The sequence below is a fragment of the Acomys minous genome (assembly GCF_964271855.1).
Source record: "Acomys minous genome assembly, chromosome: 2".
In the NCBI taxonomy this organism is placed as follows: Eukaryota; Metazoa; Chordata; class Mammalia; order Rodentia; family Muridae; genus Acomys; species Acomys minous.
The window spans coordinates 103,573,996-103,594,201 of NC_140484.1; the positions used below are offsets into that span (position 1 = coordinate 103,573,996).

The 20,206-nt window shown below is 39.3% G+C and overlaps 1 protein-coding gene across 2 annotated transcripts in view; it reads right to left on the reverse strand.

Annotated features, from left to right (window-relative positions):
* LRRC28 (leucine rich repeat containing 28) overlaps positions 1-20,206 on the reverse strand; it is a 116,849-nt gene that overhangs the window by 38,083 nt on the left and 58,560 nt on the right. Inside the window, exon 6 of one of the 2 annotated variants that reach the window (XM_084759660.1) lies at positions 5,007-5,213. The exons of the other annotated variant lie outside the window; for it this stretch is intronic. Coding sequence (XP_084615786.1) covers positions 5,007-5,213 — 207 coding nt within the window. The remainder of the gene's footprint in view (positions 1-5,006; positions 5,214-20,206) is intronic. 2 annotated transcript variants of the gene reach the window in all.

Genomic DNA, 20,206 nt, shown 5'->3' on the forward strand with positions numbered 1-20,206 from the left:
GTCAAGTGTAGGTCTAACTCCAACTCCTCAGACTGTCTCTACTGGAACAAATGTGCTAGCATCAAAACTTATTGAAGGCCACAAACTTGGCACCTAACTCCCATCAACTGGAGTTACAAGGGCCTCATAGCAGCAGTTCTTCCAACTATATCCACACCTTTACAGCTCACAACAGGGCTGACCAGCATCTCTAAAGCTGGGGCCATGAAACTACAAACCTACACATGCATCAGAATACCATTAACACTCACAACTTCCCAAGCAAACACTGCACTACTGGACTTCCTAAGGGACAACGCTGAGGCTGGTCTAGAAGCCCAGATCATTTCTCATTATTATGCTCTACTAACTTCTGGACTTATTCCATGATAATTTATGCAAGGCTAGTTTGTAAACCTCAATCACATGCTAAATGTTCTTAAGAACTTACTGGGGTTAGGAGAGATGGCTCAGCAGTTAAGAGTACTTGCTGTTCTTGTACAGGACCTATATTCAGTTCCAGCATCCACACTGCAGCTCACAACCATATGTAACCCCATTCCAGGAAATCTGAGAGCACCAGGCACACACATGGTGCACATACATACATGCAGGCAACACACACATACACACATACACTCAATATAAACAACTCTTTCAAAACAAATATTTATTATTTTATGCACATGTGTGTGTGTGTGCACGTGCACGTGCATGTGTGTGGGCATGCGTGTGCACATGTGCATGCAGCGGCATGAACATGCCGAGTCACAGGACAATTTGCACAACTCAGTTCTTTCCTTCCACTCTGTGAGTTCTGGGGATCAAATTTGGGTGCTCAGGCTGGATGGCAAGCACTTTTAGTAGCTGAGCCATCATGTTTACCCTTATTTATCCTTTTCTAAATAAACAATTAATAAAAATTTAACCTGCTAAAGTAGATGCACCTTTGTTTCTCAACTACAAATGTTACAAGCATTGAATTTAGTGACACAGCACTTTCAGGGAGCAAAACATGGTTTTCTGCAGCTGATTTGTGCCTAGGAACCCCCAATCCTTGCATCTAGTATTCAACAGGGCTAAGTAGTAAACATTCCCAAATAATTAGGCTTATTAATTATGCAAGGAAAACCAGGAGCGCCTGGGAAAAAGCTTTTTTTTTTCTGTATTTCCCTGAGCTCTCAGAATCTAAGAGGTGAAGTCACAAATCTGTGAGCTAGTTAGTCAACCAAGTTTTACCAAGCCAACAGTGAAAATTCAAGTTTTGAGATCTCTGCTAACTTCTGTAGCATGAGGCTCAAGTGGCTCCTTTTTTCCTCCCAGGCTGATAGTCACCTCTGTGAGCAAAGCCTGTCTGTAGGCTCATCTGTCATTCACCTGTCAGTGTACAGTAATAATAGGAGCATCTTTCTTTGTGATGCATCTTTTTAACTCGGGAAGAACACAGACAAAGAGCCTCAATGTCTCTGACAGTATTACAAATGACTAATGCAGCACATAGTCAAAGATAGCTAATGGGCCTGCCAGTATCACACACACATCCAAGTCATCCTTACAAGCAGCTTCTGTAGCTGCCATCTGAAGCAGCAAGCATGCAACAGCCGTACAAGAAATCCCATAATAACTGAGCTCCAGGGGGCTGGAGAGACAGCTTAGCAGTTAAGAGCTCTGACTGTTTTTCCAGAGGACCCAAGTTCAATTCTCATCACCCACATGGCAGCTCACAGATATATATGCAGGCCACCAATGCATATGAAATAAAAACAAATTAAGCCAGGTGTGGTGGTACACACCTTAATCCTAGCACTTAGGAGGCAGAGGCAGGTGGATCTCTGAGTTTAACAGCCTCCTGGTCTACAAAGCAAGTTCTAGGACAGTCAGAGAAACTGTCTCAAATAGCCAAAACAGGGCTAGAGAGATGGCTTGGTGGTTAAGAGCACTGGCTATTTTTCCAACAGTCCTGGCTTCAATTCCAACAACCACATAGTAGCTCCTAACCATCTGTCATGACATCTGGTGTCCTCTTCTGGTGCTGTGTTTACACATGCAAGCAGAATACTGTACGTATGTATGTATAAATATCCTTAACAAAAAGCCAAAACAAATGAGAGAGACAGACAGACACATAAGATAGACAGACTAGGTTCCCTTTAGCCCAACCTCTGTAAGAAACTGAATTCAGTAAGTGGCCTCCAAATTATGGGTCCCACCTCCCTCACAGAGACAACACATATCTCACAAGACTTATGGTTCCTATGCCAAGTTCTAAGCAGCATGGCCGAATACAAAGCTTTCCATTGCTTGAAGAGTGTGTATGTGTGTGTATCTGTCTGTCTGTCTGTCTGTATGAATAACCATTAAATATTCATATTTTCCAAGAGTCTGTCTCAATTACCATAAGGAAGCACTCATATTTGCCAAATTTCTAGATGGTTCAGTTCTGTAAAAATGAAGCACTAACAGCTGCATGTTCCATTTGACCTTTTCTTGTTCAGTTCTTTGAATTAGTTTATGATAAGAGTCCAAAGGAAGATTTCAAGTGTACACACTTAAAAAGATCACCACCACCACCACCACCACCATCGACATTGCTCACACGGCAATCCAAGATGAGCTAGAATTTACTGTACAGTGTAGGCAGGCTCCAAACTCACAGCTATCCTACTGTTTCAGCTTTCTGAGCAACACAAGCACAGTACGATTAGAAGATGCCTCAAAGCTGCCACTACTGAAGCTAAGGCAGGAATGGGCAGCAAATGACCAGGGGAGCGAGGGGCCAGGGCTAAGGAGTTACTTCAGGGCGGGGGTAACCTGAAGGCAGGTGCAGTTGTGGAAAAGTCAAGAGTTGGCACAGAGTAAGCAATGGCATCACCAAAACCAAGACAGGACTTAGCTTGTGGCAGTAGCCACTGCCAAGAATTGGAGAGATGGCCCAAATGGCAGAGTGAAACCTGATCCCAGAGATGGTTGCCTTACACAGACCGATTCTGGAATAGGAGAGAATATGCCAGCATGGCAAGAACGTCAGGGCTAGACTCAGAGTCTGCACTTCAGTTCTGTCACTAGCTGCGCCGCTAGGCAGGTCACACAAATACTCTGTACATCAACCTCTTATCTGTAAAGCTCGTTTGTCAAGGGGTTTGCAGTAAGTTATGTGCAGCAATTAAACAAAATATTTGGCTAACGAGTCAGTGTGCAGTAATAGCTTACTGTTCTTGCTCAGTTACATCAATACAGATAACATGTCTTACATGTGCAGTTTCTAATGGAGGCACACAATACATACATACATATATACACATACACACACACATATATATGTATACACACACACACACACATAGATGATGATGATGACGATGACAGAAAACTGTAGAGGCCACATTAGACTTAACTCGCTCATCTGTTTCTGGGAACATCTGACATTCAAATCATGAAAAGCTCAAGGCTGCTTATAAGAGAATTAGCAGTTTTACTCCAAATTCTGAGGTTAATTTGCAAGTTGAATTTTATGCCACACAAATCAAATAATCTAATCTTTTCTCTCCCTCCCTCTCATTCTTGCCTGCCTTCATTTATCACGAGCATTGGCTGCACCTTCCTGGCAATCACACAGTTGATTAGGAAGTGGTCCAAGGGTTCTGGTGGCCTCTGTGGGGCAGGAAGTGTCTTGAACATGAGAAACAGGATGAGCATAAGTTGGATACGTTGCCCTATAGCTGCATCTCCTCACTTGTGAGTCACCTATACCTGTGCAGTTCTTTATAATTCCCATCCATGAACTATGCAGGATAGAGGCTGTCATTTCTGGCCTACAGATATGGACAGTGAAGCTCAGCAATTACTACAGGTCACACACTGGCAAGTGGTACTGTCCCAGGTGCTGGGCCCTCTAACTGTTCTGCATTCTCTTTGTTACTGCAGCAGGTACACTTGTTCTTTAAGCATGTATACTTGATATTCTCACTCAAAAAACTTAGAATTCTTAGAAATATACTTTGCTTTTGAAACGGTTTTATGTTAATTTGTTAACTTTATAACTATGAAATATATTTGTGGGAAATTAATCTCCTTAAGTTAGCTTTTTTATTATATGAATTGATTTTAATGTTTCCATTATTTTAAAGATTTCATGAAGAGACTTTAAATTGAAAATATGTAATATGAATTATAATAGCAAATATTTCCTTTCTTTTATGAGTGAAATTACAAATATTAGGGTCCTATATGACTTCATTTTTTAGTTGGCACTTTTGTTTCTTAGAAGTTGAAAAATGGTGTAGTTCTACATGAAATAAATGTACCATATTATTAAAGACCGATGGTGACTATTGTGTAGCACGTCAACATGGACCGCTATAGAAATCTACAGACAGGGTTTTATTCACCAAGGTGGCATTTCTACCTCAGTGAGCAATTCAGTCAATGAGGTCTTCAAAGTTTTACAGTCAGATTTTCTGGTGTTAGTTCTTATAACAACACGCAAAAATAATTTTCCAAGGTAGAAGCCAATATGTAAACAGACTGATTTGGGGTCTGGGGTATGTGGTTAGTGGCACAGAGCTTGCCTAGCATGTGTGGCCCTCGGTTATGCCTGCAGAGCCAAGGGAGAAGGGAAACAAGACCTAGCAGATGTGCTTGTGTGGGTACCCACTCGTAACACTCAAGGCTCTCTGTCAGACTTACAGGCACACACACTTCCATTTCCTTCTCACAGTAACCCCTCATGGCTGGCGTATTCTGTGATGGGATCTGTCTGTATGGGATCCCTAAGCTAGGCATGGTGGCACATGGGAGGCTGAAGGTTCAAGAACAGTATGGGAAACCCTGCTTGGGAAAATAAGCGACGACATCATCCCTGACTAAAATAACTTCACTTGTCATCTGGTAATAATGATACTGTTCATGTCATAAGCAGATTTACAGAGGAATCATAAGGATAAACAGAAAGAAACTAACCATCTTAGAGAAATATGTTGTATTTTATGTGCTGGCTAGTCTACTCATCTTATGGCAGTAACACTTACCAAGTGGCAAAGATGCAAGACGGTTTCCAGCCATGGAGAGTTCATTGAGGCTGGGGAGCTGGCAGAGATGGCGCGGCACACTCCATAGCCGATTGCGGTCCACAGTGAGGTACTGCAGAGAAAGGCACAGGTGAAGCCTCTCGGGTAAAGCTAGCAAACGATTGGTAGAAATGTCTAGTGTCTGCAGCTCCTTCAAATCGCCAACCTCTACAACCAAAATCAAAATTAAGATAAATTTCATTCTGATTAACTTCAAAGAATAAAATAAAAAGAATCAATACTGCTACAGTTCAAGTAAATAAAATCAGTTCCTAGGGCTTTTTCCACAGACATGATACTGAAGCACAGAATCCGGGGCTAGACTGCAAACTGCCCAGCCTTGGTAAACATGTTTCTCTTAGCCTGCCAGATTTGAGGAGAGGGGCTACATATGTGTGCAGCCGTGTACACATGTGGAGATCAGAAGTCACCTCATCCGACTGTCTCCACACCTCTCCACCTTAGATTTTGAGGCAGGGTCTCTCACTGAGCTGGTGCTTACTGCTATGGCTACTGCCAGCTTCTCCCTCCCTTCACCCCCTTACGTGCACCGTGCTATGTGGCTTTTACACAGTTATGGGGATCTGGATTCAGGTCTGCGTGCTTCAATGGCAAGCACTTCACTTACTGAGTCACCTCCCCAGCTCCTGTCAGATCCCCAAGTACTGACAAGTGCTGGCTTAAAGAAAGGGTGGGGCACACAGTAATCAACCCGAGCCAGAAGTCTGACAGTGACAAGTCAAGTTCTTAGTGAGGTGAGAAGGGAAGGGCTTTGTCACAGCAGCTGCTTCGGATGCCTGTCTAGCTGACCTTCTTAGCAGATGAGAGGGGCTGTACCCGAAGAGGCACCCAGGTAAACACAGCAGGACTAAATGGAAGACTCTTGACTAAGAAACGGGAAGTTTTTGGTTCTACCTCCTATTTACCCCAACTGTCCCTTCTCACGGGCATCAGGGTAATCTGCTCTGAGGTGAAACCAACCATGCTCTTGTCATATGCCAGTCACTGAGTGCTAAGTGATTAATGGTATATTCTATACAAGAAACTAGGCTGTTCTCAGGAAGAAATCATCACTTCAGGGGGAAGACATTTACTCTGTCCCCAGATGGCTCCACCTGAACACTGGGCAGGACAGTCTACTTCTGCCTCTCCATAGATACTTGGTGTCAAAGTCGGCTGTGATGCCACCTCACCATCCTCCTTTTCCAGGCCATTTCCTGTAGGTTAAGACTCGTGGCACCACCCCGGGCACCCACGATTTGTTTAGGATGTGGATGAGCAACACCACTTCTCTCAAATCACACTTAGCTCACACCTGCTGGCACTTACATTTTTAAGAAAGTAAAGCACGGGGGCTGGAGAGATGGCTCAGAGTTGGGGGCACCGAGTGCTCTAGAGGACCAGGGTTTATTCCCAGTGCCACATGGCAGTTAACAACTGCCTGTAATGCCAAGATCTGCCACCCTCACACAGACATACATGCAGTCAAAATACCAATGCATCTAAAATAAATTAATTTTTTTAAAAAAGAAAGTAAACCACAACATCCAAAAGGAGATTATATGGTAGAACTCATATGTGACCTATAAGGCTTAAATATGTTTATTTCTTGGACGTTTACAGAAGAAGTTTTCTGTCTTTACTATAGAATTATTATTAGGAACATTCCTTAAATCTTTATCTCATTATTATTATTATTATTATTATTATTATTATTATTATTATTATTATTATTAAAGTATATATATACATCCTGTACTCAGAGGTCAGAGGGTAACAGGTAACTTCTGAGAGTTCACTCTCTCTGCCACCATCTAGGACCTGGGCATCTAGGATCTGGGCATCTAGCTCCCATCTTTAAGACTAGCAACAAGAGCATTTATCCTCTGAGCCATCTCTCTGGCCCTGGGAGCATTGTTAACATCTAATTTTTTATATGAAAGTAATGAAGGTCAAAATATATTGACTTCAAGTTATTTTCTAGTATTGACAAACTTGCCCTAGGATATTCATTATTTGTTGTTTAATTTATCCAAAACTGGATGGAATATTCATTTGGAAACAGGGAGGCATATTCTGTATACAGCATGAGTCTCAATTGGAGTTTTGTTCCATTTGAACTTAACTGATATGTAAAACATGAAACTCAAATTCACTCTTGTGCTTTTTCTTAGGCATTATGTAGCTGGTAAAGTCCACTTCATATCTATTTCACAAAATAAAATTAGTATTTATGTGGGGTATAATGATGAGGGAACTAGTGAACCCATGTTTTAAAAGTGAGTAGAAAAAGACAAAGGAAAAAAAAACAGGAAAGAAACTTTGACCTAGCTTTACCAGTAACTACAAGAGTGATCAGACATCCACGTGGGCCAGGGGACAGGAGAATGTAACAGTAGGCAGTGCCCTTGGAACCATGGGCACGTACAGGAAACAAGGTGTGACAGGAGCCCAGAAGAAGGAAGGTCACATGAAGAGCACAGGCTTTTGGAAAAGCTCCTGGGAATGGAGCCTGGAAAGGCCAAAAGGAAAGAGGATATTGCACTCCCAGCAGGGTGTGGGGTGTAACTGGGAGCATGAGAAAGGGCACAGAAGTGAAAAAACTAGACAGTGTGCCCATGCCCAGCAAGCACCCATAAACAACGAGAAGAGAGGAAAGGATGCCAAGGCCGAAGGCCTGCTGGAGGCATGGATGGCAACAGACACTGAGAGGCCCAAACTTATTAGTCCCTTTGGAACTTCCAATAAATATGCAGAAAGCCCTGCTCTGAGCTTGCTCTGAGAGGACAAGGATGTATGTCACTATAAAAAAGAAATATGAAGGAACTTGAAGAAAAGTCCAGAGAAATTTAAAGGAAAACAGACAGACTTGTCTGGATATGGTAAACAATGAAGTAAGAGCGAGTCAAATGTAAGCTTCTATTTCCCTCTAGAGCAGGGGTTCTCAGCTTCCTAGTGCTGTGGCCTTTAGTACAGCTTCTCATGCTGTGTGGCCCCAACCATAAAATCATTCCATTACTATTTCACAACTATAGTTCTGCTACTGTTATGAATTGTAATGTAAACATCAGATATGCAGGATATCTGCTATGTGACTTTCAGAGGGGTCACGACCCACAGGTTGAGAACCACTGCTCTAGACCACTATTTAAAATAAAGGGATGCAAATGCAAACATTTGTTTTCCTATAAAAGAGTATGAGTATGTTAATAGAACTTATTAAAGATGAATTGAGCTGACGTCATTCGACACCTCAGACACTGGAGCAGAAGATACATTGTTTTAGTGCATGAGCTGTATTATCCGGGTTTGACCATATCATTAAGCAGGTCTCACATTCCAAAGGACTGAAATAGTATAAAGTGAGTGCCCCGATAAAGCGAGGTTAAAAGCACAAGGGGAAAGCTCCATGGTAGATCTGAAAAGGCAGATGAAAGAACCAGTGACATACAGATAATGGGCATTATATGATCAGAAAGCACAGAACTTCAGATACCTGTAGGACAGAAAGCAATTACAAAAACACCCGATAGCCTAATAAGATGAAAACCAGGAAAAGTGGGCAGAAAAGGTTTCTAAATAGTGGTTACATTTTAATCTAAAGATCCAAAAAGCTCAAAGAGACCAGAAACACAAAGAGATCTACACCGACACTCATGCGCCGTTAAAGACAATTGTTAGAAACAAAGACCTGTCGTGTTCAAGATATCAAGACACCCAAAACCAGAAAACCTAAAAGCCAACAAAGCAATTGAATTCGTATACTGCAAGTACCGAATGCACACTTTAGGGCTGGAGACTGGCTCGGAGGGTAACAGCACTTGATCAAGCCGGATAGCCTGAGTCCAATCTCGGCTCAATCCACATCACACTCCAGACCGTGCAATCCTCCCACCCTCACCCCCCCCCAAAACACACACAAATTAATCTTACAAAAAGAAGCAATGGACCAAAAGTTTTTGTGAGTTACATAGATTGTAAGTGCCAAATGACAGATGCAAATACAACCACATAAATAACTATATTATGTATAAACTGAGCGTGGGTAGTGGCATTCACCTTTAATCCCAGTATTTGGGGGGCAAAGGCATATGGATCTCTAAGTTCAAGGCTAGACTGATCTGTAAAGCAAATTCTGGGACAGCCAGGGCTACACAGAGAAACCCTGTTTTGAAAAACAAAAAAGGAAATTGACTAACCCGATCAAATGTGAAAGGATAGTAGATTACCTTTAAAAGAGATGTACCTGTAGGAAACACACTTCTTATTCAAAGACACAACTAGGTTTTAAGTCAAAGGAGGAAGAAGTGCAGCAGGGGAACAACAACAAGAGAAACAAGGTTATTCTTTGACAGACAGACAAACAGACAGGAGGGTATGCATTACTATAAAAGAAAAATATTACATAATCGCCAACTGGTAACTCAGGAAGAAACATTAACTACAAGTATATGCATACATAATGAAAGTTCAAAATGAAGAGACAAAATGACATAAGTGAGAAGAAAAGTAGCATTTCAACAACACCACACACCGACACCCACTGACAGAACAACAGGTCCTAAGAGGGCAAGGGTACAGTAGACTCAAGCTATGTGACCAGGCAAGCTCATCTTTTGACACTTTAGGAACTGCATCAGAAAACACACTGTTTTCAAGCACATGAAGCATTATCCAGGGTTTACTATGTGCTACAGCACTAAGTAGGTCCCATGTTTAAAAGGACAGATGCTGACCACATAGGGATTAAAGCTGAAATACATACGAAAGAAGTCTTGGAAATCCTTCAAATACTTGAGAATTAAGTAACATATTTCTAAATAGCCAACAAGTAAAAGAAATTGAAAAGAAAATTAGAAAATGTTTTTGAGCAAATGAAAACAATCAAGACAAACTGCCCAGCCTGCTGGGACAGAGGCAGGGGAGTGGTGGTGGCAGCTGAAGCTCGGCAGCTCTCACCAGGAAAGCTCCAGATATGCTTTGGAAGTTCCCATGATGAGACGGGAGAAAAAGAGGTGAAGGTTAAATTCGGGGTAAGGGGAAAGGGAACAATCAAAGCTACAATAATGAAGTAGAAATCTGAAAAACAGAAACTCGATAGAAACAAAAGTCAGTTCTTTAAAGAAAAAAAAAGTATGAGACCAGTCTGGTCTACAGAGAGTGTCCTGGACAGCCAAGGCTGCACAAAGAAACCCTGTCTTGGAAACAAAATTGACAAATCTTAGGGAAGCAGAGGAAAAGAAGAAGAGAGGAAGAGAGAGGCAGAATTGCTGAAACGACAGAACAACCTTACAGATGTTAAACAGTTCCCCTCAGTAGGTGAACAGACACTCTGGTTGTACATACAATCTACTACTAACCAGAAATAAAAGGAAACAATGAAGACAGCCCAGTGAAGCTCATGTTCACTCATTCAGAGGGCACACCACATGCTAACAGGTATCATTACTTTGGCAAAGGCTAAACTCCTCAGCAACAGAACAGGGGCTGACAGGGCCTCATGCTTATTCGGTAACTCCTCTACCAGGTGAGCCATGTCCCCAGCTCTGGCTTTATCATTCTTGATCCTGAAAGTGTTCATAATGAAAGTGATTTATACTAACAACTTTAATATTTGACAACCTTAAAGTTATTTATTGCAATGTCACCAAGAAATCAACACAGTAGCACTGACAGCTATGCACGCTCCTCTGGGAATGCTGGCAGACTCCTCCCCTTCTTAGCTGGGTCTTCTGGACCACACACCTCTTTGACCCTGCTCCACTCACCCCTGAAAGTAACCATCACTCTGTACGTGTCATTTCCTTAATGTCTCTTGAACAATCCTAAATTCACAACTGTTGGTTAGTTTATGATAAATACACAATTCCTTAAAACTTTTCAGCCACTTGTATCTTGAAGATGCTTTGCTGTTGCCACAGTCGTTACTGAGACCAAGCACAGAAATAACATCTGGGTGCCAATTTCAAAGAAAAACAGCAAGGCCCCTTTAAATCATGACTCCACAGATGAACACTGACTTAACCTAGAATTGAAATGCAATGGGAAGGAAGCCACCCACTCCAGGCCAGCCCAGTGGCCACAAAGATCAACAACAGGCTTGCTATTTTCAAGTCCGCCTCTTTCCGGTGCCACTAAAAACAGCTCAAACTTAAACTCACATGCACCCTGGTCTAAGGAGAACATGCAGAAAAGAAAAACCAACATTCCAATTCATTCTCCACACAACTCATCTCTTTCATTCATCCACATCTTCTGATGCCATTTTAAAGGTATTCCATGATTATTTGGATACAAACAGGCTAAAACTGTAACTACTATGTATAATCAGCCATGAGACTTTGGGTTATTTACTTATTATTTATACCATTAGTTTGCTGTAAACAAACAAATATCTGTTTAAAAAAGAGAAAATAACCTTACCTTAAAGAGCTCAATTACTTGATTACATTAAATGTACCATATAATTAAATTCAACAACACATGGCAGAAAAAAGAAGGGTTTCTAATTTCCAGTTCATCATACTATAAAATATTCTCAATGGACATTCTGCATTTTATGTTGATGCCTTGTTATAGAAACAACTACAAACACGTGTGTTTTGTGTTTAACAGAAAAGGGGGCTCTTAAGAGCCACATGTCTTCTAGAAACCGAGGAGTACTTTTCTTGGAAAAAAATTGAAACACAAATACACACATGCACAAGGCATAAAGTAAGCCTTTACACGTACACACAAGCCTAATAACAAGACCAACTCATGTATGATTGAATTATTAGTGCACCTTAATATGACGTTCCAAGGCTTAATAGCATGCAATCATCAACTCTGCAGCCTCTCATACCTTGCTTGTAACTTCTAGGATCAGGCCCGAGATACATTCTAATACCATTTTTTGAAAGGCAGAATTTGTGTATCTTAGAATTTAAACCCGAAGGCACCAAACATACCTGTCTGGAATCTAGATTTGGGGACAGCACTGAAATCAGAGGCTTGAATTAGCTGTCAGAAAATTGTCTCCAAGGTCCTTAGGAAGAGCCTATATAGGCAACAAGCTGCATACACTGCCAAAGAAGCTGTAATTTGCAACTATTGCATACCAAGTCCCCATCGGGAAAGGGACTTGGTCAGCTTAGTTGGCTGCAAAGCAATTCCAGTTATTTTTAATAAGGTGAAAGACTTAAATTATAAATATCCTTAGCGGGGGGTGGGGGGGTGGCCCACACCCTTTAATCTCAGTACTTGGGAGGCAGAGGCAGGCAGATCTCTGTGAGTTCCAAGTCAGCCTGGTCTACAAATTGAGTCCAGAACTGTTAGGGCTATACAAAGAAACCCTATCTCAAATAAATAAATAAATAAATAAATAAATAAATAAATAAATAAATAAGGAAAGAAGGAAGAAAAGCTTTAAACTCATACTAAAATTACCAAGTTACTGAAAGATGTAGACAAGACTTCAGAATGTATAAAACCACTGCTGGGTACCAAGGCTTAGCCTCATAAAAGCAGCCACCTTTATAAAAAAAGACCCAGTGTAACCACGAGAATGGCCACACAATGCAGCATCTGTCCTTACCAAGTCCGAGATGACCAGGCATAACGGAGAGGCAGAGTAGAACCAATGCCAACACGCTGAGAAGGAACACAAAACAATCTAGAGTCCCTGGACATTCTAGCCATAATGTTGACTATTAAAACAGCCCTTAGTGCTAAAAGCAAAGCAAAACCCCCAGAAAGAACAAAATTCTCCAACAAACAAAAACTACACCTATGACAAAAAAACCAGGACAATGTGGCCCACAGTCAGAGGCTGAAAAAAAAGTCACTAGAATCTGACCTAGAAATAGACTGGGAATAATGAATAGGCCACCACTGCACATAATCACAAGGAGCTCGTTGTACAGTCATAGCTTTAATATGCACGAGTCTGTCATCACTGAGAGTATCAGAAAGCACAATGAAAAAACCATCATTTGTGTGCTTTACAAATACAGTGATATAGACCTTTTTAAAGTAAAAAAAAATCAAATTAATAGGGCTGGAGAGATAGCTCAGCAGTTAAGAGCACTTGCTGCTATTGATCTAGGTTCAGTTACCAATACCCACAGGAAAGTTACTGTCTATAACTCCATTTCCAGGGATCCAACACTCTTTCCTGGCAAATGCATATACCTGCACACATGCAGCACGCACACACACACACACACGCACACACACACACGCAAACACTCATACATATTTTTAAAAAGCTAGCAATTAAGAAGACCCATTAATTGAGTACATTTATAAAAGATAAATTATTTACAGGAAAGTTTTAAAATCAAATATACCTACATGTATGACATGTGAAAAGCATAAGAAATCATTTGACTCAATTGTGCCTAAGTGTCAAGCTTGTCAATAAATTTCCAATAGAAAATGTTTAGTTAAAAGGTATTACTTTGGGGTTGGAGATTTAGCTCAGTGGCAGAGCACTTTCTTAGCAAGTGCAAGGCTCTGGGTTGGGTCCTCAGCTCTTAAAATAATAATAATAATAATAATAATAATAATAATAATAATAATAATAATAATAATAACAACAACAACAACAACAATAGTAATAATAATAGGGGGGGAGAGAGAGAGAGAGAGAGAGAGAGAGAGAGAGAGAGAGAGAGAGAGAGAGAGAGAGAGAGGAGAGAGAAAGAGTCAAAATAACAAAAAGATATTACTTCAATAATTTTGACATTTCCCCGGTACTTTGTATATGATTAGATTACTCATTTGACCCCCAGCCAAGATTCTTAAAAATAAGTTACTTCCCAGATGTTTACTGAGTAGCTAACCAAATAATTTAGTATCTAAAAGTATCTGGCAAAATGCCACTGAGAATACTGAAGGGAAAAGTAAAAACAAAACAATAAAACTCCACAAACTAGAAAAGTGCTCGGAGTAGCAACTGTAACTAACTGCAACAGAGATGGTTCAACTCCCCTTTTCAGATATATTCTCTTTGAATTTTAAAAGCCTTTATTCTAAAACTTAGCATCTTTATTATTACTTTGCATCAGGGTATGGATGTCTCTTTGGAAAAGCTCTTTATCTCCTTCATTCTTCAAGACTCATGGAGACCACATTCACAGGTTCTCATTTGTGTTTTATTTTAGTGGTTGTCTATTGCAGATAGGTCTGACTTTTTCCTCTGTACTGAGGTAGCACAAAGGAATTTCCAGGCTTTGACTTGCAGGAAACACTAGGTGTCCATTGTTGGCATAAAACCATTATAATCAGTCTCAAGATACAGCACAGCATCACAGACAAGAATATGTCTTTATTTCACCACTTTATAGACAAGAACTAAAAGCAACCCTATTCTATCCTCTAAAAAGAATATTACAATGTTGCTACTTTCATCTTACTTTCTAAGCATAAACCAAGAAGATGGTTTAAAGAGGAAGTATTTAGTGTATATACAACATTACCAAATTGGTTCATTTAGTTTTATTTCTTTGAAGTTCCCATAAGAAAAGTAACTACATTGAAAAACAGAGAGGAGCTGATGATCATCACCACTGACTGAATGCCTATAATCCACTTGAAAAACACTGGTTCTAAGGACTTTCTTGCATGCTTTTTGATCACTTCCCCCTGGCTGGGCTCCCTTGGCATGGCACAGTGGTAGAGGATGTACTCAGTCCTGATGCAACCTGACCTGCTGGGATGGGTAGGTGTATGTGTGTGGTCCCCTTTGGAATATGGAGAAGAGGGAGGGGGCTACAATTGGGATATAAAGTAAATAAATTTATATTAAAATTTAAAATCTCCAAGGACCACATAGATGGTTCTGTGGGTAAGAGTGATAGCTGTTCAAGCATGATGTCCTGAGTGAACTCCCCAGTACCCATGTAAAATTCTGGGTGTGGTCAGGTATGAGCCCCCTGTAGTTCCCAGTACTATGCATGACAGAGACAGGAGGATCACTATTTCTTATTGGCCACCTGCCTCATTCCAGGTTAAGTGAGACTCTGACTCAAGGCAGTCAAGTGGAGATTACAATAGGACATCCTGTGTCTTCCCTAACCTAGCAAACTCACATTAGCAGTATGAAAAACTAAGAGGGTTTGCGAGTTGGCACATAACTCTTACGGGTCTTAATTCAAAAGTAACAGGACTCTACGTTTGTGACTACTTACTAGAACTGACACTGCAGAAGAAAATAGTGACACCAGAGAAATGATGAAACACTATGGAGAGATGTAAACACTGAAACTTTTCTATATGCTCCTTCAATTTTTACTTCTAAGTTCATGTGAACATTTATGTTAAAGATTAATTGTTATGACTACTTCATCAAACATTTTGTGATTCTAAGAAAAGCAAAAAATGCTAAACACTTGTTACATTGTTTTTTAAAAACTGGTTTCACTTACTTTACCTAAGAATGATCACAGAGAAATTTATTAAAATTCTAAGAATTGGATTTTTTAAATAGTTCAGCTGTTGAAATTCAGTGTAACAAAGATTAAACAATTTAATAAATGTGTTTATTTAGTTGGTTAAAACCCATACTTTTGAGGGTCTTACAAGTTCTGTCATTATACAATAAAATATTCTAAGTTTATACAGTTTCTTTCAAATGTATCACAGAAATTTGTATTGTGTTTCTAATGAGAACTCATAAATGTATTTACCTGGATTTCTATTTACTCCCTAGCCTTTACAAAAATCCTTCATTTTGCAGATATTTTTGTTTTATTCTTTCAAAGGATGTTCAAAGAGCTTTGGGATATATCTTAACCTCAAATCTGTGTTTATAATTTTCTCCCATCACACTCACTTTCTCCTCTAGGCAGATATCATTCTGTCTTCCCCCAGCTCATATTTCCAAAACAATAGTAGTAGTAATTAAAAAGTTTTCTCTAACATTCAGAAAAACCATGTTTATAACCCCCCCTTAAATCCTTCCCCAAAATATCACTTTGATTATTTCCAGACAAGGGTTTCCACCACAGAAACCTTTTATAATGCAAGCCACAGTCAGAGTGAGGCCATGAGACTAAAGGAAGACACAGTCCCTCTGGTTTGAAAAGACTTGACAAAAACATGTACACCTGTCAAACCAATGTTAGTGCTACCTTTTGTCCACATTTTAAATAGGCACAACAGTATACATGGCTTATGTACTTCCAAGTGACTAAAAGTATGACAAATTATTTGTACAGTGTGCCTTGAGACCTGGATAGCCCTGGCTAGGCTACTCAGGCCTTAACATACTGGAGTGCTAGGACTCTAGGTATGTGCAACCACACCACACATGAGGTTATTTTTATACACCTTTAACTTTAGAAACGTGTCAACATGACCACATTATACAAGGCCTATTGGATGAACCCATACGGGGCTAGAATTCAGATGTTTTATGGTTTATAGAAAAAAATGGGTTAATTTTCTTAGTAATTGTGTAGAGAAGCTGCTAATTTTTCTTTATCCAAGTTTTTACTTGTAATACATTTTGTTACAAATTGACATTTTAAAATGAAGTGTCTCATCAGTGAGAAATAGATTGGCATCTTTTCTGGGTGGTCAGAGCTAGGGAGGAACAGGGCATAAGATACTCTTTCTTTTTCTTTTTCTTTTTCCTTTTTTTCTTTCTTATTCATGAGCATGATCATAGTTGGTACTAACAAAGTTTCTGCCAAGGGCTTTAGTTAATTCCAAACCTCTCTACATATTCCCTGTCATTAACCAGCAAGTTGCAAAGGCTCATCTGTATTAATTGTTGAGAAAAATCTTTAAGTTATGATTAGTTTAAAGCATACAGACTTATACCAGAATGTGAATCTACAATTATCTCAAAATGAAAAGTTGATTTTAAAAAGGCCTACTGAATGCCAATGGCAGTGCAGGCATATGTGCCTGGAATCTGTTCCCACCATAAAAATTTTAGGAGACTAATTTAGGAGACTGGAAACTCATCCTGAGCGCACAGTTCAAAAGTAAGAACACCCACTAGGCTTAGTGATCCAAAGCTCTGGACATTGCACCAGAGACATAATGGATGTAGAACAGCAGCTCACAATACAAGAAAGCCAACAAATGTACATTTCTGCTGTCAAAGCATTTTGCCTAATACACTGTGGTCCTCTCAGTTACACTGTAAATAAATAATCAACACCGAAGTTACAATGTGCTCTCCTAGCTATGGTTACAATAATTGCATGCTCACTAGTTTGAATCAATATCCTATTTTTAAAAGTCTATTATTTTCATTCTCTAAAGTTGAAAATCTATATAAACTAACTCATTTTAGCGTTTACCATTTTATTCCTTTGCATTAAAGAAAATAAAAACTGATGTTAAAATCCCAAGTAAGGAAAACTCAAACTGTGAAGTTGCATGGTCATCTTAGTATCATCTAGGAAAATTACAGTCTGAGGGGTACATTTTACTTCGATTATGTGTTTAGAAATGAACCTACAAGAATGGAAAATTCAATTGTCCTGAAAGACTTGCATTCTGGAAAAACTCCAGATATAAAAAGAGATTGCTAAAGCTATGTTTTCACTGAGAATAATCAGTTAATGAATTACATGCAGAAAGCTTGCCTCAGCTTCTCAAGAGAAACAGACACTACAAAACCTCAGAGAAAAGCTAAGGGCAAAGGGGAGAAGCTGCAGGAAACACCAGCAAGTTTCTGCCAGTTCCTGTGAACACGGAATCTGTCCAATGACACAGGAGAACTGAGCATGGGAAGAAGTGGCACAAAATTCATGATAAAAAGTAGTTTGTACAGCCCCATGCACTCTCCATGTGTTTTAAACAACCACTTAAACAGCTTGGGGATATTTTAGAAGACTAGCAGCCTAGTACATGAGGAACTTGATGTGCTTTCTCCATCGACAGCAAACATAAAATAGTGGACAGCTATTAAACATACCACAAACAACCTCACCACTAAAGCCCTGGAAAGCAAGCCAAGGCAGATGACACCTTAGAAATGGTTGTTTGGACACAAGGGCATCCAAGTTATTAAAAAACAAAAACAAACAATAACAAAACACTATTAACACTACTAACAGCTTAAATCACGTAGTAATCCTCACACAGTGATAGTGAGTGACTTCAATACCCCACTTGCACCAATAGACAGGTTATCTAAACGAAAACTAAGCAGAAATGCTGGGTTTAACTGGTGTTATAACCCAAATGGACCAAACAGATATTTACAGAACTTTTTACCCCCAAAACAAAAGAATATACATTGTTCTCAGTAGCTTATAGAACTTTCTCCAAAACTGAGCACAAACTTGGACAAAAAGAAAGAAAACTGAAATAACACCATGCATCCTATGTGACCACTACGGATTAAAGCTGGCTATCAAACTCACAGAAACTGAGCAACTTACTACTGAGTGAAAAATGGATCAAGAAAGAAACTAAGAAAGGGATTAAAAGCTCTTTAGAATTAAATAAGAATGAAAACACAACATACCCAAACTTAAGGAACCACGCTCACCATGACCTATAAGAGGCAAATTCATAGCACTAAGTGCCTACATAAAAAACTGGAGAGATCTCACATTAGTAACTTAATAGCATACCTCTAGAACACATATAAGAAATAGTACTCAAAACAAGTAAATGGCAAGAAATAATCAAACTTGGGGCTAACATCAATAAAACAGAAACAAACAAAATACAAAGAATCAATGAAACAAGTTGTTTTCTTGAAAAAAATTAGTAAGACTGAGAAATTCTTAGGCAAATTAACTAAAGGCAAAGAGAGAAGATCCAAATCAACAAAATAAGAGACAAAAAGGGAGGCAGACACTGAGGAAGTCCAGAGAATCATAAGGACATACTTTAAAACCTGTACTCCACCAAATCAGAAAACCTAAAAGACATGGATAATTTGCTCAATAGAGACCATCTACCAAAGCCAAATCAAAATTGGATGATGACATAAAACTCCTAATGAAACAGAAACTGTAATTAAAATCTCCCAACCAAAAAAGTTAGGGCTAAATAGTTTTAGTGCAGAACTCTACCAGGCTTTGAAAGAAGAGTTAATGTCAATACTCCTCAATTATTCCATAAAAATGGAAATGAAATTAGTATTGCTCAATTCCTTCTATGAGACTGTAGGTACCCTGATACCTAAAACACATAATGACGTAACAAAGAAAAAGAATTATAGACTGGTTTCCATTATGAATATAAATGACAAAATTCTAAATAAAATACTTGCAAACAAAGAACACAGCAAAATGACCCTCCACCCTGATTAAGTAAGCTTGATCTCAGAGATACAGGAACAATTCAACATATATAAATCAATAATGTAACCACAGATAAACAATCTGAAGAACAAAACTACATGATCATCCCTTTAGATGTAGAAAAAGCCTCTGACAAAATCCAACACCTCTTCATAATAAAAGTCCTAGAGATTAGAGAAACAAGGAACATACCTTAACATGATAAAGGTAGTTCACAGCAAGTCTATAGCCACCATCAGCTTGAATGGGGAGAAACTCAAGTAAAAAACAGTAATAACTGGAACAAGACAAGGCTGTTCCCTCTGTCTATACCTATTCAATGTAGTACTCAAAGTCTTAGCTAGAACAGTAAGACAATGGAAAGATATCATGGGGACACAAATTGGAAGGGAAGAAGTCAAAATATCTTTATTTATAGATATACATAAATGACTCTAAAAATTCCACTGGGGAACGCTTACAGCTGATAAACAATTTCATCAAAGTAGCTGGATAAAAAAATTAACTACAAAAATCAGGAGCGCTCCTCAAAATGACAAATGGACTAAGAAAGAAATCAGGAAAATAGCACCTTTCACAATAGTCTAAAAAAATACAAAATATTTTCAGATAACTTTAATCAAGGAAGTGAAAGATTTGTATGATTAAAAACTTTAAGACACTGACAAAAGAAACTGAAAAGGTTTCAGAAAATGTAAAGATCTCCAATGCTCATAGATTGGTAGGATCAACATAGTAAAAAGCAATCTATAGATTCAACACAGTATCCATCAAAATCCTAACACAACTCTTTACAGAACATGAAAGGACCATTTTTAGCTTCACATAGAAACACACACACACACACACACACACACACACACACACACACACACACACACTGATGATTGAATTAAAGACACT